The 27,126-nt window shown below is 43.2% G+C and overlaps 2 protein-coding genes across 2 annotated transcripts; both read left to right on the forward strand.

Moving 5' to 3' along the window:
- Positions 1 to 3,446: 3,446 nt before the first annotated feature.
- On the forward strand, positions 3,447 to 7,478 carry LOC137358660 (probable G-protein coupled receptor 139). The gene is made up of 2 exons (XM_068024806.1): positions 3,447 to 3,516; positions 6,574 to 7,478. The coding sequence occupies exons 1-2, from the start codon at positions 3,447 to 3,449 to the stop codon at positions 7,476 to 7,478; spliced, it is 975 nt and encodes a 324-aa protein (XP_067880907.1).
- A 9,381-nt stretch (positions 7,479 to 16,859) lies between these two features.
- Positions 16,860 to 26,549, forward strand: LOC137358643 (probable G-protein coupled receptor 139). The gene is made up of 2 exons (XM_068024783.1): positions 16,860 to 16,929; positions 25,639 to 26,549. The coding sequence occupies exons 1-2, from the start codon at positions 16,860 to 16,862 to the stop codon at positions 26,547 to 26,549; spliced, it is 981 nt and encodes a 326-aa protein (XP_067880884.1).
- The last annotated feature ends 577 nt before the right edge of the window (positions 26,550 to 27,126 follow it).

Below are 27,126 nucleotides of genomic sequence, written 5' to 3' on the forward strand. Positions count from 1 at the left end.
TCCGGTCACGCCTCTGATCGTAACACTGTTTATTTTAAACTGGTTAGGACCTGTTTTCTCTCCCCCATAACTCTCTGGAACTTTCAGTTTCTTTTCCCAGCAAATGACTGACTCAGAAAAAATACAAACTTTGAATCCAGAGTCCTAGCACCTAATATTTCATTTAGCAAGTCATCTCTTCAGATAATGATCTGCAGATGCTCCTTCACTAGTTTCACACCACAGACTCCATCATATTTGCCCCTTTGGGAAAAAGAATGCCTTACCACAGTAAGGATTTCTTTACAACAGGTCAAAAATACAATAAGTTCTTAATATCATGAACATTTTTAACAAATAGCTTGTTATATACTGTACAAGAAGCATTTTCATGTTCCACAAATACACATATATTTACATAATTATAAGGCTCAACCAATAACAAAATTAGAATTATTAGGATTCAAACATGGTAAAATGTGTACATCTCAGAGGTTTCCTTCACTCTTGCACCTTCTCTTTAACTCCAGACACAGCATCAGCAATTACATTGCTTTTCCCTGCAACATGTACAATTTCTAGTGTAAATGGCTGTAACGTTAAACTCCAGTGAAACAACCTGAGATTCTTTATTCTGAACTTTTCCAGAAACACAGAAGGGATGTGGCTTGTATAAACCAGTATTTCAAATGACGAGTGGTTATCTATGCTTCAAACTGTTGTAGACCCAGTACAAAACTTAAAGCTTCTGTCTCGATAGTTGAGTACTTTATTTGATATTATTAAGCTCCCTAGTGAAGTAACTAATGGACCGTTCCATACCAGTATCATCATCTTGGAGCAACACCGCTCCCACCCCTACATCACTGGTGTCGATAGGCACCTTGAATGGCTTCCTAAAATCTAGAGCTGCAAGAACTGGTTCCTTTATTAAAATGTCCTTTCACTTCTCAAATGCTGCTTGTCTTAACTCTGACCATGAGAACTTCACATTCTTCTTTAACAGATTAGTCAATGGGGTGACTACTGTGCTGAAATTAGGGACAGTTGTCCAGTAGATCCCAGACATACTCAGAAATTGCAACATTTCTTTCTTTGCCTTGGGACAAGAAAGTCTACAAACACCTGAAACATGGCCTCTCGTAGTAACACTTGACCTTAACCCATGATATGTCCCAAATAAGGAATTTTGGTTTTGAGACACTCGTTCTTTGTCAGGTTTATGACAAGGTTAGCTTTGGCCAGCTGATCAAATAGCACTCTCAAATGTCTGATGTGATCACTCTACATATCACTTTACACCAAAAGGCCATCGATGTACATGACACAATTACTCAATTTGGCAATCATTTGATTGGTCACATAGAAAGAGGATTGTGAAATCACATAAAATGCAATTAAAGAAGTAGACCATCATAGTGTTTAAGATGGCTCTCATTGATTAGCAAGAAAATCTGAATTTCTCAGGATTCTCAGGTAGTTCCTTTGCTCCATTGGAATTCCTCATGCCTGTACAAGAAGATCCTGGGAAAAACAACCTCTTGGAAATCTCTCATTTATTTTTCTCTTCTTAAAGTGTCAAGGTGACAAGTTCACTCTTTCAGAGAACCTCCAGTGTGATTCTAAATTTAAACACAGCGTTCTTTTATACTCCAGAACAGAGCTACCCAGGTTTTGACTGCCCGAGCACTCAACAATAAAAAAGACCCGAAGAAGTTCCGAAGAAGGGTCACTGACCCGAAATGTTAACTCTGCTTCTCTTTTCACAGATGCTGCCAGACCTGCTGAGTGGTTCCAGCATTTCTTGTTTTTATTTCAGATTTCCAGCTTCCGCAGTATTTTGCTTTAATAAAAAGGACCCATCAGGAATATACAAAGTGAACTTATCTAACCACTTTAATGTACAGTATGTGCGGCACATTGGCGCAGTGGTTAGCACCGCAGCCTCACAGCTCCAGGGACCCGGGTTCAATTCTGGGTACTGCCTGTGCAGAGTTTGCAATTTCTCCCTGTGACTGTGTGTGTTTTCGCTGGGTGCTCTGGTTTCCTCCCACAGGTGATAGGTAAATTGGCAGTTGTAAATTGCCCCTAGTGTAGGTAGGTTGTAGGGAAAACGGGATTACTGTAGGGTTAGTATAAATGGGTGGTTGTTGGTCAGCACAGACTCAGTGGGCCGAAGGGCCTGTTTCAGTGCTGTATCTCTAAATATAAAAATAAATATCCCAAAAGCACTTCAGAGAAAAAAACACGATCGGGAGACAAGGAAAGAGATATTAAAGTAGAGATTAAAATCTTGGTCAAAGTGGTGAGTTCTATCAAATATCTTGGAGGAAAGAAGAGATGATGGAGGAGAGTAGAGAATTAATTGCGGAGTGTAGGGCCGAGTTGCTGAAGGCACAGCGGCCAATGATGGGGTAAAGGAAGTGAGATATGTTCAAAGGAATGGACAGTTCTGGAGCGGAATTGTAAGGCTGGATGAAGTTGTAGAAAACAAGAGGGCAGAGACAACAAAGAAATTTAGAACACCAAAAGAAGGCTTTTCAATTTCAGCTCTTATAGGAACAGGAGAGAAAGTAGGTGAGCGGGGAATGGGGTGATGGGGGAGCCGGACTTGAAGCAGGATTGAATAAAGATAACAGAGTTTTGGTTGAGTTGGAGATTCCAGAAGGAAATGGGTGGGTGTGTGAGAGGGCAGCCCACAGAGTGCGGCAATAGTTGTGTTTGGAAGTGAGAAAAACACGGATGAGGGTTTTAGCAGAAGATGGCTGAGGTGGAGCTGGGTGGGGAAACAAGTAATTCATGTAGGTGATTCTTTTATGGAGAGGATATAGGGTCTGAAATTCAGCTGAGCTTCAAATATGGCGCCAGGCAGGTTCATAGAAATTGTTCAAATGTCATTGAGCCCCTTGAGCCTGCTTTAACAGTCAACTAAATATTGGATGTTCTGAATCTCAACACCATTTACCACCTTAGTCCCATATCATTTGATACCCTTACTTCATAAAATCTAGCGATCTCAGTCATGGAAGCTCAAATTGTCCCAGCATCCACAGAGTTTTGTGTGAGTGAATTTCAGATTTCTATTACCATTCGTGTTAAAAAGATTGCTTCCTGATTTCCCTTCCAAATGGACTAGCTCTAATTTTAACATTCTGTCCCCTTGTTCTTGATTCCTCCATCAAAGGGCATCAGTTCTCAGTATGTAGTTTATTGGATCCTTTCATCTTTTTGAAAACTTCAATTACATCGCACCTCAATCTGCTATGCTCAAGGAAATGCAACCTGACTTCATCATTTCAACATCGAAGCCCGGTATCTTCTGGTGCATCTGCTCTTCCAAAAATAATTTGTTTGTTTCAATTACTGTAAGTAATATGCAAGGTGAAATCACTTAATTGATCCCCTGGAGGTTGACATCAGATATAAATATTACAAGCATTGAATGTAGTGCAGAGCTTCTTGTAGAAATGCACGGCATACCGAGAGGTCTGGTGTTTGCCCTTTATTATCCTGTCATTGCAGCTATTGGTGTTCCAGGTAAAGTATCCGAGCTAGTTATTAGTTCTGGAAGTGGTTGTTTGACTTTGTCACTGCTCTTGTTTGCTCGTTGCATTCATTGTGTAAGCTCTTCGCTTTAACAGTTTCAATTCTTTACTTTAAATGCAATTGCTCGCCTTTAATCGAATCATTTCTCCCATTTAACAGTATATTTTCTCCACACGAACAATCTAATTTCTCTGCTTTAACCTTGTAGTTTATTTCCTCAAACTGTATAATTTATCCCCGATAATGGTGTCACTTCTCCCCTTTAATGTAACATTTTCTCTCTTTAATGATATAATAGCTCCCATTTCATTATTTAATTTTTTACCATGAACGTTAATGTAATGTATCATTTTACCCCCTTTTAAAAGTATCGTGTTTTGGTTTACTGTTGTCACTATCTGTTGTGTTATTGGCACCGTTACTGTTGGTGAATTGTAACAGTAACAGAACATCTTGTATTTTTATCACCTTTAACATAGTAACACAGGTGAGTGATCAGATAAAATTTGATCCATAACCCCATCAGGGGACAGGTGACCAAAAGCTTGGCCATGGAACTAGGTTTGAAGGAATGTCTAAAGGGCGAGGGAGATGTGGAGAAGCGGAGATTTCTCTGAGTTTCTAAAGGTTAAGGCTGTGGCAGCTGAAGGCATTCTTTTATACGAAGGGCATTTCCACTGTAATTTTAAATTCCAGTGGATGATACATCAGCAACTGTACAGATGAGGAAGAAGTGGGGTCTGTTCAGCAGCGGCTTCAGGGTGAAAATGATTTGCTTCTGATCCCAGGATTTCATGGCACCAATGTAGGATGCATTCACTATGTAGTTATGGTTGCATTATTGGAACAAATTAGATCAAATATTTGTGATTCTGACCAGATTTATAAATAAGGTCAGTGACCTGAAATCTCTCCACAGATTCTGCCTGACCTGCTGAATATTTCCAGCATTTTCTATTTTTGTTTCAGATTTTCAGCACCACAGTATTTTGGTGACTCGATCCGAGACATCCCTGACCCTGGCACCCAGGAGGCAACATACCATCCGGGAGTCTCGTTCGCGACCACAGAATCTCCTGTCTGTTCCTCGATATATCAGGTGCAGACACAATGGGCTTTCTGTGTGATACAATTCTGTGATTCTGTGACTGCACTCGTCTTCATTCTTTTCTCAAGTTTGAGGGTAGCTGCATAACTGATGGCATCTCTCACAAAGCTGAAAGTTCACTACCCACGTTAGGATGAAGCTAATACTTTATCCTGACAGTGCAGTGCAGTACTGAGGGAGTACTGCATTTGTAGGAAGGGCCTTTCTCCGAATGAGACCTCATCATCTGTCAGTCCCGCTAGATCAGCAGGACATGAAGATCTCAGGTGACGACTGACAGAACAGCTGGGAGTTATCACTGAGTCCTCACCAAGATTCCCAACACAAATTCACAAAGTAATAATTATCCATTCATCCCTACGTTGTTTGGAAATCTTGGGTACGATTGACTGATGTATAATTTGTATAATATAATTTTGATAATGTAATTTAACAGTTTGGTCCTCAGCAGGACATTTTTGGTTTCACTGATAGTTTTTGTCCTTTACTGATTGTTTGCAGTTTTATTGCCATTCAATTTATTATTTATTCTCTTAAATATCTCATTCAATACCTTTATTTTTCATGTCACATAACCCATTAATTTATTATTAACGATTTCACTTGCTCTTTCAGATCTGTTCATTTTCTTGTCTTTTTGACGTTCCCACGTTGATTTCAACGGGTTTCTTATTCTCCTTATGTTTCATTGTATTACATTACACTTCCATGTCTTTGGTCTGTCTCATTTTCAATGCGAATGATTATTTTAAACAGTGTTACGAGCAGGTGAGGAAGGAGTCTAGGGATCCCCCTCAGCATTTTCCTGGTTTGGCCGTAACAGAATTTAACTTTTAAAACGCTGTTTTTTTAGCTTCCCCTTAGTGAGTCCTTGCTCATTGTTCTCTAATCGTAATTGTAAAGGAATCAACCAGACAGGTTTTCTCAGGTTTAAACAAGAAAGGTGTGAGTTTATTAACCTGAATACGCTAACTCAGTTATAATTGCTCAAAATACGCGACTCAACCACATGAGCATGCACACATGATAAACGCCACACAGATAGATACTGAGGAGGAGAACGAATTAAAGGGGGAAGGTTAGAAGCAGCATATGGAATTCAGTTACTGGTTTTGGTTGGATGTCATGTCTTTGCTGGAAGTGAAATCTGCAGTTCTCTTTGAGGACCAATGCACACTTTCAAACTTGTTTCGCTGGTAGCAGAAGGCTGTAGGGGTCTTCTGTCATGAGGCTACGTTACTTCTCTGGGTCCCTGGATCTTTGCGTGACAGAACGAGAGAGAGGGACCTTGCTTCTCTTTGGTCTTCAAAAGCATCTGACTCAAAACTGTACTGTGAGCACAATTCAATCAAACCCCAGGTTGGCCATCAGGTTAGTCATGTGACTAGCTCTCTGTTTGCAACCTCATCGCCTGCAACATTTGTTGATTCTTCAAAGCTTACCAGACACACACAATTGTGGGGGTTGGGGGAAGGGGGGTGGTGGTGGTCACTTCTGGCTCTTCCACAGACAATGACTCTCAGTGTCTTTTGATCATCACTATTGACAAAACCCATCTGGCTAATTGAATCAGGGAGCACTCCCATTGTCTCTCTGGGCAACTGTCTCTCAGAATGCAAATGTGCAGTCATGTTTTCAGCCACTGCTCTGTGGTTCTTTTTAAATAAGTTATGCACAAAGTCCAGTTTCAGTTCAAATAGTGTTCCATATGATGAAATTAATATGTTTCCATTTGACAGATGTTAGTTCTGTCACAACAGTGAAAAATGTGTTCATAGGTTAAGGGTCAAACCTCATCTCAAGATCAAATGCCAAATCTGTAAATTTCACACAGAATCCTGTCAAATAAAAGGTTTTGCTGGGAGTCAGCTCAATAATGTTTCTGCTCTCTGCCTCTTCCTCCCATAAACATGCACATTGCGTCTCTTTCTCTATTACAGCTAACTTGGCAGTGATTGTGATTCTGTCCCGAGGAAGATGTGGTCTCTCCAGATGTATCACTTTCTACTTGATGTCCATGGCAGTGACGGATCTCCTGGTCATTATCACAGCTGTGATATTAAACCGGATTGTTGGTATTTATTTCCCATCCAGTTTCCTGTTTATCACTCCGGTCTGTAGTTTCAGTTTTGTGTTAATGGCTGCAAGCAGAGATTGTTCGGTCTGGGTAACTGTCATGTTCACCTTTGATCGATTTGTAGCCATTTGTTGCCAGAAGCTAAAAACAAAATATTGCACCGTGAAAACAGCAACAGTGGTTATAGGGACAGTTTGTTGCTTGAGTTGTTTCAAAAATACATTTTGGTACTTTATATATAAACCTTTGTATGTGATTAATAATATACCGTGGTTCTGCAAAATTAAGTCAATATTTTATACCTCACCTGCATGGGCTGCTTTTGACTGGATTCACTGTATTACAGTTCCTTTTCTCCCATTCATTCTGATTTTACTGCTCAATGCTTTGACTGTCAGACACATTTTAGTGGCCATTAGAATTCGCAGGAGACTCCAGGTCCGCAGCAACGATGAGAATCAGAGTGACCCACAGATGAAGAACCGGAGAAAATCGATCGTTTTGCTCTTCTGTATCTCGAGCAGTTTTATCCTGTTATGGTTGATGTTTCTTCTTACTGCACTCTATGTCCGAATTGCGAAAATTACTTATTTCTCGGGTTTCAATTATAATGGATCAGTTGTTATCCTGGAGGAAAGCGGATATATGCTTCAGATGTTGAGTTCTTGCATAAACCCATTTATTTATGCAGGGACCCAGAATAAATTCAGAGATGAGTTAAGGAATGGGGTGAAATATCCACGGACTCTGATTGCTAAATTATTTTAAAAATGAAAATAGTAAAATTCATCATGAGTTGCACCTTGTATTTCATCCTGTACTCTTCCAGTCCATGTCACATGCAGCCTGTCCTGTCAGATACACAGTCACTCACTCTGAGATACATGTTACATTCTGTGGTGCAGTAGCAGGCCAGGTGAGATCACCGAACTCAGCACAAGTGGAGAATAAAGATCATGCATTTCCCAATCTGTGTTGGACTTTGTACCACACTGAGTGAGATGAACCAATTTACCTAAACTGGGGATGGATCACAGCCACATCCTGCTCTGTGTGGCTTCAGACCACACCAGATCAGATTAGCCAACTCAGCATAATGCAGCTGAGATGAGAAAGTTCAGCACAGAGCGGAGATGGAACATGGCCGTTTCTGGATGTTTTTACTCATCCTATTTTTAAAGAAAGCTTCAATTAAAATGCCGTGTTCTGCTTGAATGATGCACATCAGCCCCTGTGGTGCCCACCGGTCATGGAAGGACTCGGGTGAACCGGCGGGCACTGCATCCACCCTCTCCAGAGACACCCAGACACAACCATAACTTCAGAAGACGGGCAGGCAGTCAGGGTGGATGGACATGCCAGCAGCCCTGGACCTGTGAATCACCACCTTGGCCAGGCTCAGAAGCAGGCCAATGAGGAAGCCTAGCCCTCGTTCTGCAGTGTGTGCACAAAGATCAGGAGTTGGGGCTCACAGTGCAACCAAAACCTGAGGAGTAGCCCCTTTAAATACTCAAATAGGGGCTGCAACCACACACACCCAATATAAATATGGTACACGGACTCGTCCGGCCGCAGAAATTGCAGGCAGCCTGGGAGTCCGTGCATCACTTAAAAGATTGTTGCATGGGACTGCCCTGTGCAGCACCTTCCACCCCAGGTCCCCGATGTACTGTGGGAGGACTCCCGTGTAGAGACACCTCCACTGGAGATTCCCCTCACTGCCAGATGGCAACACGAACCACCTTGGTGTGTCCGGGCACTGTTTCTGGATGATATGGGACTCAGTATCAGACATGGTAAGATCAGTTCACTAAGCCATGTCCAGGAGTAGACACTTGGCTCTGCGGGGGCGGGGGGTGGGGGGTGCCGAGTAATACATTTCAATGCACCTGCTCCTTCCTGATGTGGATGTTGCTCAGCACCACATGGGATGAACAAACTCAGCACTGACAAACATGAAGCCTGAGCCCTTTCTGCTCTCCGTGCAGCCCAGTGTCAAACCGGCTGAGCTGAGATGACTAAGCACAAGCCAGAGGTGGAAGCAGGACCATTTCTGCACTTTGTTGGACTCAGTATCACAGCGGGTGAGATCAGTGAACTCCGCAGAGGCCGAGGATGGAACTTGGGCTTTGCTGTACTGTGGGGAGCTGACACCACACCAAGTGAGATTAAGTAACATGCAGGATGACGTATTAGAATATGAATCCTTCTGCTGGGAATAACACTGAGTGAGATCAGCTAACCGAGCCCAGGCCGGGAATTGAACCTGGCTTCTCCTGCTCTATGATGGGCTTAGTCCCACATGGATTGAGGTAAAGAAACATACCACAGGCCAGCAATGGAAACTTGGCTTATCCTATTCTCTGAGACTCAGTATCACACTGGGTGAGAATAATAAACTCAGCACCAGCCGGGGAGTGGATCCAGGCACTTTCCTGCTCTGAGTAGAGCCCAGACAGAGCCCACAAACTGTCAATCAAACCAAATGCAGAATAGCTGGTGTGCAGATAAATGGGTTAGTGTAATTGATTAAAGGATATTATTTATAAAGGTCAACTCGTGGGTCCGATTACCTCATGGGTTAGAGAAAAGCATGTCTGTTTTAAAGAGAGATATGAAGTAATCATTTAGCTTTTCTGCCATTTCTCTATTCCCCATTATAAATTCTCCTGACTCTGCCTGCAATGGACCTACATTTGTCTTAGCCAAACATTCCCTTTTTGCGTACCTATAGAAGCTTTTACAGTCCATTTTAATGTTTTTTGCTCGTTTACATTCATATTCTATTCTCCCTTTCTTTATCAGTTTCTTGATCCTATTTTGCTGTATTCTAAAATCCTCCCAATCTCAGGTTTATTACTATTTCTGACAACCTCTTCGGCTTTTTCTTTTCATCTTATACAATCCTTAACTTTCTTTGTTATCCATAGTTGACTGCCTTTACTTTTGGGGTTTTTGTGCCTTGAAGGAATGTATAGTTGCTGTAAACTATGTAATATATATTTAAAGACTATCTATTGCCTATGTACTGTCATACCTTTGATTGTATTTTCCAAATCCACCTCCAGCCAATTTGCCCCTCATACCTTCATAATTTCCTTTGTTCAAATTTAACACCCTGGCTTCAGATTGAACTATCTGACTTTCAAACATGATGTAAAATTCTATCATATTATGGTCATTCATCCCTGAAGTTCTTTTACAACAATATTAATTAGCCCTTTCTCATTACATAATACTAGATCCTAAAATAGCCTGCTTTCTAGTTGTTCCTCAGCATACTGCTCTGGAAAACCATCCCTAACACGCTCCAGAAACTTGTTCTCCACAGCCTTCGTGCCCATTAGGTTTACCCAGTCTGTATGCAGATTGAAGTCACCCATGATTACTGTATTACCCATGCCACATGCTTCTCTAATCTCCTGATTAATGCCATGTCCCACACAACCAGTACTGTTTGGTGGCCTATAAACAACTTCTACCAGTGTTTGCTGCCCCTTGGTGTTTCTTAGCTCCTCCCAAACAGATTCCACATTTTGTTCTTCCGATCTGAGATCCTCCCTTACTAATGTACTGATCCCATCCCTTATTATCAGTGCAACACCACCTCCTTTTCCGTTTTGCCTGTCCTTCCTAAATGTTGAATATCCTTGACTATTCAGTTCCCATTCTTGGTCACCCTGTAGCCATGTTTCCGTTATGGGAATTAGATCATACCCATTTACCTCAATTTGTGCCTTTAAATCATCTACCTTGTTGCGAAGGCTAATTATAACAATATTAGGAAGGAACTGAAGAATTTAGATTGGGGGGGCGGCTGTTTGAGGGTAAATCAACATCTGACATTTGGGAGTCTTTCAACCGTCAGCTGATTAGAATCCAGGACCAGCATGTTCCTGTAGGAAGAAAGACAAGTTTGGCAAGTTTTGGGAAGCTTGGATAACACGGGATATTGTGAGCCTAGTCAAAAAGAAAAAGGAAGCATTTCTAAGGGCTGGGAGGCTAGGAACAGATGAAGCACTTGAGGAATATAAAGACCATAGGAAGGAACTTAAGCAAGGAGTTAGGAGGGCTAAAAGGGGTCATGAAAAGTCATTGGCAAACAGGATTAAGGATAATCCCAAGGCTTTTTATACATATATAAAGAGCAAGAGGGTAACTAGGGAAAGGGTTGGCCCACTCAAGGACAGAGATGGGAATCTATGTGTGCAGCCAGAGGAAATGGGCGAGGTGCTAAATGAGTACTTTGCATCCGTATTCACCAAGGAGAAGGACTTGGTGGATGATGAGCCGAGGGAAGGGAGTGCAGAGAGTCTCAGTCATCTCATTATCAAAAAGGAGGAGGTGTTAGGTGTCTTGCAAAACATTAAGGTAGATAAGTCCCCAGGGCCTGATGGGATCTACCCTAGAATACTGAGGGAGGCAAGGGAAGAAATTGCTGGGGCCTTGACAGAAATCTTTGCATCCTCATTGGCTACAGGTGAGGTCCCAGAGGACTGGAAAATAGCCAATGTTGTGCCTTTGTTTAAGAAAGGTGGCAAGGATAATCCAGGAAATTATAGGCCGGTGAGCCTTACATCAGTGGTCGGGAAACTATTAGAGAGGATTATTCGGGACAGGATTTACTCCCATTTGGAAACAAACGAACTTATTAGCGAGAGACAACATGGTTTTGTGAAGGGGAGGTCGTGTCTAAATAATTTGATTGAGTTTTTTGAGGAAGTGACGAAGATGATTGATGAAGGAAGGGCAGTGGATGTTATCGATATGGACTTTAGTAAAGCCTTTGACAAGGTCCCGCATGGCAGACTGGTACAAAAGGTGAAGTCACACGGGATCAGAGGTGAGCTGGCAAGATGGATACAGAACTGGCTCGGTCATAGAAGACAGAGGGTAGCAGTGGAAGGGTGTTTTTCTGAATGGAGGAATGTGACTAGTGGTGTTCCACAGGGATCAGTGCTGGGACCTTTGCTGTTTGTAGTATATATAAATGATTTGGAGGAAAATGTAGCTGGTCTGATTAGTAAGTTTGCGGACGACACAAAGGTTGGTGGAGTTGCGGATAATGATGAGGATTGTCAGAGGATACAGCAGGGTATAGATCGGTTGGAGACTTGGGCGGAGAAATGGCAGATGGAGTTTAATCCGGACAAATGTGAGGTAATGCATTTTGGAAGGTCTAATGCAGGTGGGAGGTATACAGTAAATGGCAGAACCCTTAAGAGTATTGACAGGCAGAGAGATCTGTGTGTACAGGTCCACAGGTCACTGAAAGTGGCAACGCAGGTGGATAAGGTAGTCAAGAAGGCATACGGCATTCTTGCCTTCCTCCGTCGGGGCATAGAGTATAAAAATTGGCAAGTCATGTTGCAGCTGTACAGAACCTTAGTTAGGTCACACTTAGAATATTGTGTGCAATTCTGGTCGCCACACTACCAGAAGGACGTGGAGGCTTTGGAGAGGGTACAGAGGAGGTTTACCAGGATGTTGCCTGGTCTGGAGGGCATTAGCTATGAGGAGAGGTTGGAAAAACTCGGATTGTTTTCACTGGAACAACGGAGGTGGAGGGGCGACATGATAGAGGTTTACAAAGTTATGAGCGGCATGGACAGAGTGGATAGTCAGAAGCTTTTCCCCAGGGTGGAAGAGTCAGTTACTAGGGGACATAGGTTTAAGGTGCGATGGGCAAAGTTTAGAGGGGATGTGCGAGGCAAGTTTTTTACACAGAGGGTGGTGAGTGCCTGGAATTTGTTGCCGGGGGAGGTGGTGGAAGCAGATACTATAGCGACGTTTAAGAGACGTCTTGACAAATACATGAATAGGAAGGGATTAGAGGGATATGGGCCCCGGAAGTGCAGAAGGTTTTACTTTAGGCAGGCATCAAGATCAGCGCAGGCTTGGAGGGCCGAATGGCCTGTTCCTATGCTGTACTGTTCTTTGTTCTTTGTTCTTTGTTCTTTGAATGCTGCGTGCATTCAGGTAGAGTGCCCTTAACCTTGTCTTTTTGATATTCTGCATTCTCAGACTCATTGATGCACGTCTTTGTTTCACTGTCTTCTCATGTCACTTGCTACTTTTCTACCTCCTGTTACCAGCTTTACATCCATCCAATTTGAGCTATCCCGCAGGTTCCCAACCCCCTGCAACCTCTACAACAGCACTAGCAAATCTCCCTGTGAGGATGTTAGTTCTGGCCCTGTTAAGGTATAGCCCGTCCATCTTATACAGGTCCCACCTGCCCCAGAACCGATTCCAATTCCTCAGAAATTTGATGCCCTCCCTCCTACACCAATTCTCCAGCCACGTGTTCAATCGATCAGTCCTCCTATTCCTATTCTCACTTGCATGTGACACTGGGAGTAATCCTGAGATTACTGCTCTTGAGGTCCTGTGCTTTAATTTCCTTCCTAACTTCCTAAAATCTGCTTCCAGGACCTCATCCCTCTTCCATCCCAATGTCATTGGTATGAATGTGGACTGCGACCTCTGGCTGTTCACCCTCCCCCAGAAGGATGTCCTGTAGCTACTCCATTACATCCTTAACCCTGCCACCAGGGAGGTAACACACCATCCTGGAGTCACGTTTACTGCCGCAGAAACGCTTGTCTGATCCCCTGACTATCAAATCCCCGATCATTATTGCTGTTCCACTCTCCTTCCTCCCCTCCTGTGCAGTTAAGCCATGCATGGTTCCACGGATTTTGCTCTAGCTACACTCCCTTGAGGAATCATCACCCTCACAAGAATCCAAAATAGAAAACTGATTATCAAACAAGATAGACTCAGGGGACTCCTGCACTGCCTGATTGGTTATCCTGGACTGCCTGTCGGTCACCCATTCCCTCTCTTCCTGCATGCTCCTAACGTGCGGTGTGACCACCTCCCTAAACGTGCTATCCACGCAGTCCTCTGCCTCGCAGATGCACAACAGTGACTCTAGCTGCAGCTCCAGTTCCAAAACCCGGAGCTCAACCTTCTGCAGTCGGTGACACTTCCTGCAGATGTGTTCATCTAGGGCACGTGGTGCGTCCATGACTTCCCACATACTGCAGGATATACATTTCACTTGGCCGAGCTGACCTGCCATACCGTAACTTTGAAAACTATTTATTACAATCAGAAGTAGAATGAGTTACCAGTTACTCACCAATCAGCTTCTTCCCCTGTACAGAAGAGAGAGGCAGCCACTGGAGGCTGAAAAAAGGTAGGAAAAGAAAGAAAGGAGCCCCTCCCTCACTGAACTCCCTCACTCACCAAACTCGCACTTTACACTTTATATTGTGAGCAGTTTTGGTCTCCTTATCTGAGGAAGGATGGTCTTGCAATGGAGGGAGTGCAGAGAAGATTTAATAGGCTGATTCCTGGGATAGCAGTGTTGATGTATGAGGAGAGATTGGGTCCACTAGGCCTATATTCACTCGGGTTTAGAAGAATGAGAGGGGATCTCATAGAAATCTATTAAATTCTAACAGAACGAGACAGGCTAGATGCAGAGAAGATGTTCCCAGTGGCTGGGGAGTCCAGAACCAGGGGTCACAGTCTCAGGATATGGGGTATGCCATTTAGGACAGAGATGCGGAGAAATGTCTTCACTCAGAGGGTGGTGAACCTGTGGACTTCTCTACCACAGAGGGCAAGAGAGACCAAGTCGTTAAATATATTCAAGAAGGAGATAGATATATTTCTTAATGCCATAGGGATCAAGGGATATGGGGAGAAAGTGGGAATGGGGTACTGAATTAGACCATCAGCCACGATCTTTATTGAATGGCGAAGCAGGCCCGAAGGGCTGAATGGCCTATTCCTGCTCATATTTTCTATGTTTCTACACTCTGTGCACTCAAAGCAGCTCTCAGTGCAGACACATTTGTTTTTTTCTTAATTTATAGCCCCCCTCCTTGCCGAACTCCCTTCTTCACACACTGTGCCCTTCAACAGCAGTCTGTGCAGTCAAACAGCACTGACAGTCACCTACAATTATGCTCCCTGTAAATAATGCTGTGTCAGCTCTGATAGAGCTCAGAAACCAGTTTAAGCCAGCAACCTAATTAACTAGCTACAGCTACTCTCGTAGAGCTTGTATATCCCTGTTTAAAATTGTAAGTAGCCAGCCGAATTATCAAACATCAAAGACTGTATATCTTATTATTTTTATGGACTGTAACTCAACCAATCTAACGTTCTCCATTCTGTAACATATTTGTATGCGTGTAAACCTCTAGTTTGTGTGAGAAAGTGAAAGTTGGCATGTTGTTTATTATTTTCATTCGTTCAGTTTAGACATTCCTGCCTGCTGGAGGTAAAGGACAGTATCAGTGTGCTCTGGTGTCCAGTCAGACTATACATTGTCTCCCTTTCCTCCCAATAGGTCATATACAGGTTTTTTGAATTGAGCAAACCTTGGGATAAACATTCTCTGTTTCCTGACTAGTCTGAGAAAAGATCACAAAGCAGTTTTAGAAGTGGGCAGTAGTAGTCTTTGAATAGTCTCTTTCTTTAGGGCATCAGGTTCCTAACAAGCAGCTGGATCTGACACTCTGAAAATGGTGACGCTTTGTTGCTTCAACTGTGCCTTGCAGGGATTGAGTTTTAATCCTGCTTTCTGCAATAGAAGCTCTTCTGAAAGCAGAACGTCTTCTTCCTTAGTGCTGGTGGCCAGCAGGACATAGATTTCACAAACATTCTGGTCGTGAAAAGGTCTTAATAGCAGCAGCCATGTGTTTGTGGAAAATCGTCGACACATTGTGGAGACCTTGTGGGAGTCAAGTCCACATATAACTCTGATCCTCAAATCTAAAGGCAAATTTATGCTGGTCTTCCCTCTGAACGAGATGTTCCAGAAACTGTTAGCAATATTCAATGTAGAAAAACACATTGAGCTGGGTGGGATTGGGGACAGGAGGGTTTGAGTTTCTCACACCACTGGAGAACATGCTGACATGACAGAATTCAATTTCTGATCATCAATAGTCAGATGCCGGCTTGTACAGGTTCTTTTTTAACTGACCAGATTGGTGAATGTGTGGTGAATGTGGTTTTTCTAATATCACCCTGCTGTCATAGAGATATTATCGTTGTGTGAACATAGGGGTGACTATCTTTGAGAATAGGGGACTGCTGGGAGCTGTGGAAGTTGTTTTAAAAAGACATGCTGCAAGCTGACGAAATTGGACTCTGAGAGCTGATCATTGGTGAAGAGGACTTATGGCAGCTGCTTTCGGTGACTTAAATAAAGGTCAGTGAGGAAAGGGGTGATGGGGGAGCCAGACATGAAGCAGGATTGAATAAAGCCAACAGAGTTTTGGTTGAGTTGGAGATTCCAGAAGGAAATGGGTGGGTGGCTGAGAGGGCAGCCAGCAGAGCACTGCAATAATTGCGTTTGAGGGTGAGAAGGACACGGATGAGGGTTTTGGCAGCAGATGGCTGAGGTGGCAGGGTGGGGGTGTGGGTGGGGAAACAAGTAATGCATGTCGGTGATTTTTCTATGGAGAGGATATAGGGTCAGAAATTCAGCTGAGGGTCAAATATGGCTCCAGGCAGGTTCATAGAAATTGTTCAAATGTCATTGAGCCCCTTGAACCTGCTTTAACAGTCGACTAAATAATGTATGATCTGAATCTCAACATTGTTTTCCACGTTAGTTCCATATCACTTGACACCCTTACTTCATCAAATCTAGCGATCTCAGTCATGGAAGCTCAAATTGTCCCAGCATCCACAGAGTTTTGTGTGAGTGAATTTCAGATTTCTACTACCATTCGTGTTAAAAAGATTGCTTCCTGATTTCCCTTCTAAATGGACTAGCTCTAATTTTAACGTTATGTCCCCTTGTTCTTGATTCCTCCATCAAAGGGCATCAGTTCTCAGTATGTAGTTTATTGGATCCTTTCATCTTTTGAAAACTTCAATTACATCACACCTCAATCTGCTATGCTCAAGGGAATGCATGCCAGGTTCATGCAACCTAACTTCATCATGTCACCATCGAAGCCCGGTATCTTCTGGTACATCTGCTCTTCCAAAATTAATTTGTTTGTTTCAATTACTGTAATTAATATGCAAGGTGAAAACACTTAGTTGATCCTCTGGCAGCTGACATCAGGTATAAATATGTCAAGCATTGAATGTAGTGCAGAGCTCCTTATAGAAATGCACGGCATACCAAGAGGTCTGGTGTTTGGCCTTTATTATCCTGTCATTGCAACTATGGGTGTTTCAAGTAAAGTATTAAAGTTATTTATTAGTTCTGGAAATGGTTGTTTAACTGCAACACTGCTCTTGTTTGCTGGTTGTGTTTCTCCCTTTTCATTGTGTAAGCTCTCCGCTTTAACAGTATCCATTCTTTTCTTTAACTGAACCATTGTGCTTTAACGTGGTAGTTTATTTCCTCTAACGGTATAATTTATCCCCACTAACTAGTGCTAGTGAGGCTAGAAACAGAGAGCGAGTGCAGCTGAACACGTGGCTACAGACCTGGTGTCGGAGGGAGGGCTTCAGATATGTGGATCATTGGGATACCTTCTGGGGAAGGTGGGACCTGTACAAGAAGGACGGGTTGCATCTGAACTGGAGGGGCACCAATATCCTGGGCGGGAGGTTTGCTAGAGCTCTTCGGGAGGGTTTAAACTAGTTTGGCAGGGGGATGGGAACCGGAGCTACGGATCAGTGGATGGGGTAGCTGTTGAACAGGCAGATACAGAGTGCAGAGAGTCTATGAGGAAGGTTAGACAGGTAACAGGACAAAGTTGCAGCCAGTATGATGGGTTGAAGTGTGTCTATTTTAACGCAACGAGTGTCAGGAATAAGGGTGATGAACTCAGAGCATGGATCAGTACTTGGAGCTACGATGTTGTGGCCATAACAGAGACTTGGATATCACAGGGGCAGGAATGGATGTTGGATGTTCCGGGGTTGAGATGGTTCAAAAGTAATAGGGAGGGAGGTAAAAGAGGTGGGGGAGTGGCATTGCTAATCAGGGATAGTATCACAGCTGCAGAAAGGGAGGTCGTCGAAGAGGGTTTGACTACTGAGTCATTATGGGTGGAAGTCAGAAACAGGAAAGGAGCAGTCACTTTGTTGGGAGTTTTCTATAGACCCCCCAATAGCAACAGAGACACGGAGGAACAGATTGGGAGGCAGATTTTGGAAAGGTGCAGAAGTAACAGGGTTGTTGTCATGGGTGATTTCAACTTCCCTAATATTGATTGGAACCTCCTTAGTGCAAATAGTTTGGATGGAGCAGATTTTGTCAGGTGTGTCCAGGAAGGTTTCCTAACTCAATATGTAGATAGGCCGACTAGAGGGGAGGCTATATTGGATTTGGTGCTTGGCAACGAACCAGGCCAGGTGGCAGATCTCTCGGTGGGAGAGCATTTCGGTGATAGCGATCACAACTCCCTGACCTTTACTATAGTCATGGAGAGGGATAGGAGCAGACGGGATGGAAAAATATTTATTTGGGGGAGGGGGAAATTACAATGCTATTAGGCAGGAACTGGGGAGCTTAAATTGGGAACAGATGTTCTCAGGGAAATGCACAACAGAAATGTGGAGGTTGTTTCGGGAACACTTGCTGCGACTGCTGGATAGGTTTGTCCCGATGAGGCAAGGAAGGGATGGTAGGGTGAAGGAACCTTGGATGATAAGAGATGTGGAACAGCTAGTCAAGAGGAAGAAGGAAGCTTACTTAAGGTTGAGGAAGCAAAGATCAGACAGGGCTCTAGAGGGTTACAAGGTAGCCAGGAAGGAACTGAAGAATGGACTTGGGAGAGCTAGAAGGGGACATGAAAAAGTCTTGGCGGGTAAGATTAAGGATAATCCCAAGGCGTTCTACACTTATGTGAGGAACAAGAGGATGGCCAGAGTGAGGGGAGGGCTGATCAGGGATAGTGGAGGGAACTTTTGCCTGGAGTCGGAGGAGGTAGGGGAGGTCCTTAATGAATACTTTGCTTCAGTATCCACTAGTGAGAGGGACCTTGTCGTTTGTGAGGACAGCGTGAAACAGGCTGATATGCTCGAACAGGTTGATGTTAAGAAGGAGGATGTGCTGGAAATTTTGAAAGACATGAGGATTGATAAGTCCCCGGGGCCAGACGGGATATACCCAAGGTTTTACGGGAAGCGAGGGAAGAGATTGCCGTGCCTTTGGCGATGATCTTTGTATCCCCACTGTCCACTGGAGTCGTACCAGATGATTGGAGGGTGGCAAATGTTATTCCCTTGTTCAAGAAAGGGAATAGGGATAACCTTGGAAATTACAGACCAGTCAGTCTTACGTCGGTGGTGGGCAAATTATTGGAGAGGATTCTGAGAGACAAGATTTATGATTATTTGGAAAAGCATAGTTTGATTAGAGACAGTCAGCATGACTTTGTGAGGGGCAGGTCATGCCTCACAAGCCTTATTGAATTCTTTGAGGATGTGACAAAACACATTGATGAAGGAAGAGCAGTGGATGTAGTGTATATGGATTTTAGCAAGGCGTTTGATAAGGTTCCCCATGGTAGGCTCATTCAGAAAGTAAGGAGGCATGGGATACAGGGAAATCTGGCTATCTGGATACAGAATTGGCTGGCCCATAGAAGACAGAGGGTGGCAGTAGACGGAAAGTATTCAGCCTGGAGCTCGGTGACCAGTGGTGTTCCGCAGGGATCTGTTCTGGGACCTCTGCTCTTTGTGATTTTTATATATGACTTGGATGAGGAAGTGGAAGGCTTGGTTAGTAAGTTTGCCAATGACACAAAGGTTGCTGGAGTTGTGGATAGTGTTGGAAGGCTGTTGTAGGTTGCAACGGGACATTGACAGGATGCAGAGCTGGGCTGAGAAGTGGCAGATGGAGTTCAACCTGGAAAAGTGTGAAGTGATTCATTTTGGAAGGTCGAATTTGAATGCAGAATACAGGCTTAAAGACAGGATTCTTGGCAGTGTGGAGGAACAGAGTGATCTTTGGGTCCATGTCCATAGATCGCTCAAATTTGCCACCCAAGTTGATAGGGTTGTTAAGAAGGCGTATGGGGTGTTGGCTTTCATTAACAGGGGGATTGAGTTTAAGAGCCGCGAGGTTATGCTGCAGCTCTATAAAGCCCTGGTTAGACCACACTTGGAATATTGTGTCCAGTTCTGGTCGCCTCATTATAGGAAGGATGTGGATGCTTTAGAGAGGGTGCAGAGGAGATTTACCAGGATGCTGCCTGGACTGGAGGGCATGTCTTATGAAGAAAGATTGAGGGACCTAGGGCTTTTCTCATTGGAGCGAAGAAGGATGAGAGGTGACTTGATAGAGGTGTACAAGATGATGAGAGGCATAGATAGAATGGATAGCCAGAGACTTTTTCCCAGGGCGGAAAGGACTATCACCAGGGGGCATAATTTTAAGGTGATTGGAGGATGGTTTCGGGGAGATGTCAGAGGTAGGTTCTTTACACAGAGAGTGGTGGGTGCGTGGAATGCACTGCCAGCGGTGGTAGTAGAAGCAGATACATTAGGGACATTTAAGCGACTCTTGAATAGGTACATGGATGATAGTAGAATGAATATGCAGGTAGTTTGATCTCAGAGTAGGTTAAAGGGTCGACACAACATCGTGGGCCGAAGGGCCTGTACTGTGCTGTACTCTTCTATGTTCTATGTTCTATGTTCTAACGGTGTCACTTCTCCCTTTTCATGTAACATTTTCTCTCTTTAATGATATAATAGCTCCCATTTCATTATTTAATTTTTTACCATGAACGTTAATGTAATGTATCATTTTACCCCCTTTTAAAAGTATCGTGTTTTGGTTTACTGTTGTCACTATCTGTTGTGTTATTGGCACCGTTACTGTGGGTGAATGGTAACAGTAACAGAACATCTTGTATTTTTATCACCTTTAACATAGTAACACAGGTGAGTTATCAGATAAAATTTGATCCATGACCCCATCAGGGGACAGGTGACCAAAAGCTTGGCCATGGAACTAGGTTTGAAGGAATGTCTAAAGGGCGAGGGAGATGTGGAGAAGCGGGGATTTCTCTGAGTTTCTAAAGGTTAAGGCTGTGGCAGCTGAAGGCATTCTTTTATACGAAGGGCATTTCCACTATAATTTTAAATTCCAGTGGATGATACATCAGCAACTGTACAGATGAGGAAGAAGTGGGGTCTGTTCAGCAGCAGCTTTAGGGTGAAAATGATTTGCTTCTGATCCCAGGATTTCATGGCACCAATGTAGGATGCATTCACTATGTAGTTATGGTTGCATTATTGGTACAAATTAGATCAAACATTTGTGATTCTGACCAGATTTATAAATAAGGTCAGTGACCTGAAATCTCTCCACAGATTCTGCCTGACCTGCTTCAGCATTTTCCAGCATTTTCTATTTTGTTTCAGATTTTCAGCACCACAGTATTTTGGTTCTGTGTTATAAATAATTGAACCAATTACTGATGGAACTGTGTAATCGTGAATCTGCTGGTTGAATTTAAGCACTGGATTTATTCATTCTAACCATGCTTTATTCAATTAATTTGCATGTCCTCAGTATAACTGCTCTTTACAACAGGACCTAATATCACAAGTGTATTATCAACTGATAATATTCACTGCTGAAATAATCCCAGCTGAATGTAATGACTGACTTGATTGAAGTGATATTATTAGGCAGCGAATTTTTGACAAAACGGAATCTATCAGCCTTTTTATTAATGAGTCTGTATTTCCCATAACTCACGCAGCACTGGGTTTCTGCTCTCAATCTCTAAACCTATTCATAGGTTCAGCCTGGCTTTCTTCTTCCACATAAGCTGTTGCTGATGGTTCTCCAGTGACCACTGCTGAAGGCGAGTGTTCGTTCTGCTCCTTGTACCTGGAAATGTCCTGCACTGCCAGCACGGATGTGTTAAGGGAAAACTGTGTTTTTAGCTAACTTGCTAGAGTTGTTTGAAGAGGTAACAGAGAGGGTTGATGAGGGCAATGCTGTTGATGTGGTGTACACAGACTTCCAAAAGACAGTAGACATGGAATAAAAGGGACAGGAGCAACATGGGTATGAAATTGGCTGAATGATGGGAAAGAGAGAGAAGTGGTGAATGGATGTTTTTTGGGCTGGAGGAAGGTTTGTAGTGGAGTTCCCCTGGAGTCAGTGATTTGAACCTTGCTCTTCCAAATATATATCAGGTGCAGACACAATGGGCCTTCTGTGTGATACAATTCTGTGATTCTGTGATTCCCATCATCTTCATTCTTTTCTCAAGGTTGAGGGTAGCTGCATAACTGATGGCATCTCTCACAAAGCTGAAAGTTCACGACCCACGTTAGGATGAAGCTAATACTTTATCCTGACAGTGCAGTGCAGTACTGAGGGAGTACTGCATTTGTAGGAAGGGCCTTTCTCCGAATGAGACCTCATCATCTGTCAGTCCCGCTAGATCAGCAGGACATGAAGATCTCAGGTGACGACTGACAGAACAACTGGGCATTATCACTGACTCCTCACCAAGATTCCCAAACACAAATTCACAAAGTAATAATTATCCATTCATCCCTACGTTGTTTGGAAATCCTGGGTACGATTGACTGATGTATAATTTGTATAATATAATTTTGATAATGTAATTTAACAGTTTGGTCCTCAGCAGGACATTTTTGGTTTAACTGATAGTTTTTGTCCTTTACTGCTTGTTTGCAGTTTTATTGCCATTCAATTTATTATTTATTCTCTTAAATATCTCATTCAATACCTTTATTTTTCATGTCACATAACCCATTAATTTATTATTAACTATTTCACTTGCTCTTTCAGATCTGTTCATTTTCTTGTCTTTTTGACATTCCCACGTTGATTTCAACGGGTTTCTTATTCTCCTTATGTTTCATTGTATTACATTACATTTCCATGTCTTTGGTCAGTCTCATTTTCAATGCGAATGATTATTTTAAACAGTGTTACGAGCAGGTGAGGAAGGAGTCTAGGGATCCCCCTCAGCATTTTCCTGGTTTGGCCGTAATGGGGTTTAACTTTTAAAACACTGTTTTTTTTATCTTCCCCTCAGTGAGTCCTTGCTCACTGCTCTCCAACTGTCATTGTAAAGGAATCAACCAGACAGGTTTTCTCAGGTTTAAACAAGAAAGGTGTGAGTTTATTAACCTTAAAAATCTAACTCAGTTAAAACTACTAAAAATATGCAACGCAACCACACCAGCATGCACACATGATAAACACCACACAGATAGATACAGAGGAGGGGAAAGAATTAAAGGGGAATGTTTGAAGTAGTAGATGGAATTCAGTTACTGGTTTTGGGTTGGATGTCTTTGCTGTTAGTGAAGTCTGCAGTTCTCGTTGGGGACCAGTGCACACTTTCCAACTTGTTTCACAGTTTCAGAATGCTGCAAGGGTTTTCTGTCTTGAGGCTTAATTTACTTCTGTGGGTTCCTGGAAATTTGCGTGAGTGAGAGAGAGAGAGAGACCTTGCTTCTCTTTGGTCTTCAAATGCAGTCTGACTCAAAACTGTACTGTGAGCACAATTCAATCAATTCCCAGGTTGGCCAGCAGGTTAGTCATGTGACTAGCTCTTTGTTTGAAATGGCATCACCTGCGTTGTTTGTTAAATCTTCAAAGCTCACCAGACACACACAGTGGGGGTGGCAGGGAGTGGGGTTGGGGGTGGGGTGGGGGAGGGGTGGAATTCTGGATCTTACTCAGACAATGACTCTCAATGTCTTTGATCATCGCTATTCACTAAACCCATCTGGCTAATTGAATCAGGGAGCACTCCAGGCAACTGTCTCTCAGAATGCTAAAGTGCAGCCATGTTTTCAGCCACTGCTCTGCGGTCTTTCTTAAACAAATTATGTTCAAGATCCAGTAACAGTTTAAATAGTGTTCCATGTGATGAAATGACTATGTTTCCATTTGGCTGGTGTGGGTTCTGTCAGACCTCTACATCCGGCTGAATGAAATGTGACATTAGGGGGAGCATTTCATTATAAATTAGAAGGAAGAGAAATTACAGGAAAACACACATGCACTTCTCTCATTCATTCTCATTCATTCAGAAATCTTAAAATTCTTAAAAGAGTCAGTCTTTCCTTTGTCGGAGTGCTGCTTTAACCTGCCCCTTTTCCTTTGAGGTGGGTTGGAGATTGTTATATGTTGCCCAAGGGGTTCATAGTTTCTTTACTATCAGCCTGCAACACGTTGGGAATGGGAATCCCAATAAACATGTGATTTTTGGGGAGGTTTGAAGTTTGGCCATTTCCATGATTGTCTGGGGTGCCTTTGTTCCTGTTGAGGTCTGCAGGAGGATGGTTAGATTTAATTATCCCTGGTTTCAAGTTCTGATCATGGGAGTCGGCAGTGGGTGGATCCACTCTGATCTCTCTTACAGTGCTCCAATGAATCATGCAGCTGCTTTTCACTGTAGGGTATGGTTGGTTCCCTTTTCTCCTGACTGTGGGAGAGGATTCTTTGCTAATGTTCCCTTTGTCCTCCGAGATATTCCTGCTTGCGGGTGTTTGTCCAAATTCTACTGCACTTCCCTGCGGCACTTCGACTAGGGGAGGCATCACCCTCACAGTTTCTCTGCCCTCTTGAAGAATTTCTTTGTCCTTGCAGGTTTCTGTAAATGCTGTCAGCAACTCTGGTGGGGTGCTTCTGGTGTCTGCATTTACATAGGAGGATGTGGGTCTAGTTTTTCCAACATTTCGGGATTGGCTGACTGGACAGTCAGGGTTTTCATTTGGGAATCCGCCCAGATTTCCTTTAACCTGTCCCCTTTGTCCCTGTTTCCCCTTCCCTCTCGAAACTTTTCTTCAACCTGGGCCTGTCTGTCCCCTTTTGTTCTCGGCAGGGGTCCCTTACAATGCCCCAGCCCTCTGCTAGAGTGTCCTCAAAACGCCGGTACAGGGCGTGGGGTGCAGGTTTCACTGTAGGTGAGGGTTTCTGCTCAACCTGGCACATGTGGCAACTCCTACAATACTCCACCACATCTTTGTGGAGTTTTGGCCAGTCAAACTGCTGTCTTCTATGGGCTTTGGTTTTTCATATACCAACATGTGCAGCCACTGCTCATGGGCCATTCTCAATAATTCCCTCCAGTACCTCTAGATGGAATTTAGTTACTGGTTTTGGGTTGAATGTCAAGTCTTTGCTGGAAGCTAAGTCTTGCAGTTCTCATAGGGGACCAGTGCACACTTTCCAACTTGTTTCACTGGTACCAGAAGTCTGCAGGGGTCTTCTGTCATGAGGCTTAAGATACTTCTGTGGGTCCCTGGAACTTTGCATGACAGAGAGAGAGAGAGAGACCGTGCTTCTCCTTGGTCTTCAAGAACAGTTTGACTCAAAACTGTACTGTGAGCACAGTTCACTCAATCCCCAGATTGGCCAGCAGGTTAATCATGTGACTTTTTCTTTGTTTGAAATGGCATCACCTGCGAGGTTTGTTGATTCTTCAAAGCTTACCAGACACACTCAGTGGGGGACAGCGGGGTGGGGGGGTGGGTGGTTCTGGCTCTTACACAGACAATGACTCTGTGTCTTTTGATCATCACTATTGACAAAACCCATCTGGCTAATTGAATCAGGGAGCACTCCCATTGTCTCTCTAGGCAACTGTCTCTCAGAATGCAAATGTGCAGTCATGTTTTCAGCCACTGCTCTGTGGTCCTTTTGAAATAAGTTATGCACAAAGTCCAGTTTCAGTTCAAATAGTCTTCCATCTGATGAAATTCATATGTTTCCATTTGGCAGATGTTAGTTCTGTCACAACAGTGAAAAATGTGTTCATAGGTTAAGGGTCAAACCTCATCTCAAGATCAAATGCCAAATCTGTAAATTTCACACAGAATCCTGTCAAATAAAAGGTTTTGCTGGGAGTCAGCTCAATAATGTTTCTGCTCTCTGTTTCTTCCTCCCATAAACATGCACATTGCCTCTCTTTCTCTATTACAGCTAACTTGGCAGTGATTGTGATTCTGTCCCGAGGAAGATGTGGTCTCTCCAGATGTATCACTTTCTACTTGATGTCCATGGCAGTGACGGATCTCCTGGTCATTATCACAGCTGTGATATTAAACCAGATTGTTGGTATTTATTTCCCATCCAGTTTCCTGTTTATCACTCCGGTCTGTAGCTTCAGTTTTGTGTTAATGGCTGCAAGCAGAGACTGTTCGGTCTGGGTAACCGTCATGTTCACCTTTGATCGATTTGTAGCCATTTGTTGCCAGAAGCTAAAAACAAAATATTGCACCGTGAAAACAGCAGCAGTGGTTATAGGGACAGTTTGTGGTTTGAGTTGTTTCAAAAATACATTTTGGTACTTTATATATAAACCTTTGTATGCGATTAATAATATACCATGGTTCTGCAAAATTAAGTCAACATTTTATACCTCACCTGCATGGGCTGCTTTTGACTGGATTCACTGTATCACAATTCCTGTTCTCCCATTCATTCTGATTTTACTGCTCAATGCTTTGACTGTCAGACACATTTTAGTGGCCATTAGAATTCGTAGGAGACTCCAGGTCCGCAGCAACGTTGAGAATCAGAGTGACCCAGAGATGAAGAACCGGAGAAAATCCATCATTTTGCTCTTCTGTGTCTCGAGCAGTTTTATCCTGTTATGGTTGCTGTTTCTTATAACTGTACTCTATGTCCGAATTGCGAAAATTACTTATTTCTCGGGTTCAAATTACAGTGGATCAATTTTTACCCTGGAGGAAGGCGGATATATGCTTCAGATTTTGAGTTCTTGCATAAACCCATTTATTTATGCAGGGACCCAGAGTAAATTCAGAGATGAGTTAAGGAATGGGGTGAAATATCCATGGACTCTGATTGCTAAATTATTTAAAAAATGAAAATAGTAAAATTCATAATGAGTTGCACCTTGTATTTCATCCTGTACTCTTCCAGTCCATGTCACATGCAGCCTGTCCTGTCAGATACACAGTCACTCACTCTGAGATACATGTTACATTCTGTGGTGCAGTAGCAGGCCAGGTGAGATCACCTAACTCAGCACAAGTGGAGAATAAAGATCATGCATTTCCCAATCTGTGTTGGACTTTGTACCACACTGAGTGAGATGAACCAATTTACCTAAACTGGGGATGGATCACAGCCACATCCTGCTCTGTGTGGCTTCAGACCACACCAGATCAGATTAGCCAACTCAGCATAATGCAGCTGAGATGAGAAAGTTCAGCACAGAGCGGAGATGGAACCTGGCCGTTTCTGGATGTTTTTTTCATCTTTTTAAAAAAAATAAACTTCAATGAAAATGCTGTTCTCTGCATCAATGATGCACTCCAGCCCCTGTGGTGCCCATCGAACGTGGTAAACCTCAAGTGAACTGGCGGACACTGCATGCCCCTCTCCAGGGACACCCAGGCACAAACAGAACCTCGGAAGAGGGGCTCCCATATAGAGACACCT

This window comes from Heterodontus francisci, chromosome X, assembly GCF_036365525.1.
Source record: "Heterodontus francisci isolate sHetFra1 chromosome X, sHetFra1.hap1, whole genome shotgun sequence".
Taxonomy (NCBI): Eukaryota; Metazoa; Chordata; class Chondrichthyes; order Heterodontiformes; family Heterodontidae; genus Heterodontus; species Heterodontus francisci.

Coding starts and splice junctions, on each gene's coding strand:
- LOC137358660 (XM_068024806.1), top strand. CDS start 3,447: ATGCACGGCATACCGAGAGGTCTGGTGTTTGCCCTTTATTATCCTGTC. Junction 3,517..6,573: donor TGCAGCTATTGGTGTTCCAG/GTAAAGTATCCG, acceptor TCTCTATTACAG/CTAACTTGGCAGTGATTGTG.
- LOC137358643 (XM_068024783.1), top strand. CDS start 16,860: ATGCACGGCATACCAAGAGGTCTGGTGTTTGGCCTTTATTATCCTGTC. Junction 16,930..25,638: donor TGCAACTATGGGTGTTTCAA/GTAAAGTATTAA, acceptor TCTCTATTACAG/CTAACTTGGCAGTGATTGTG.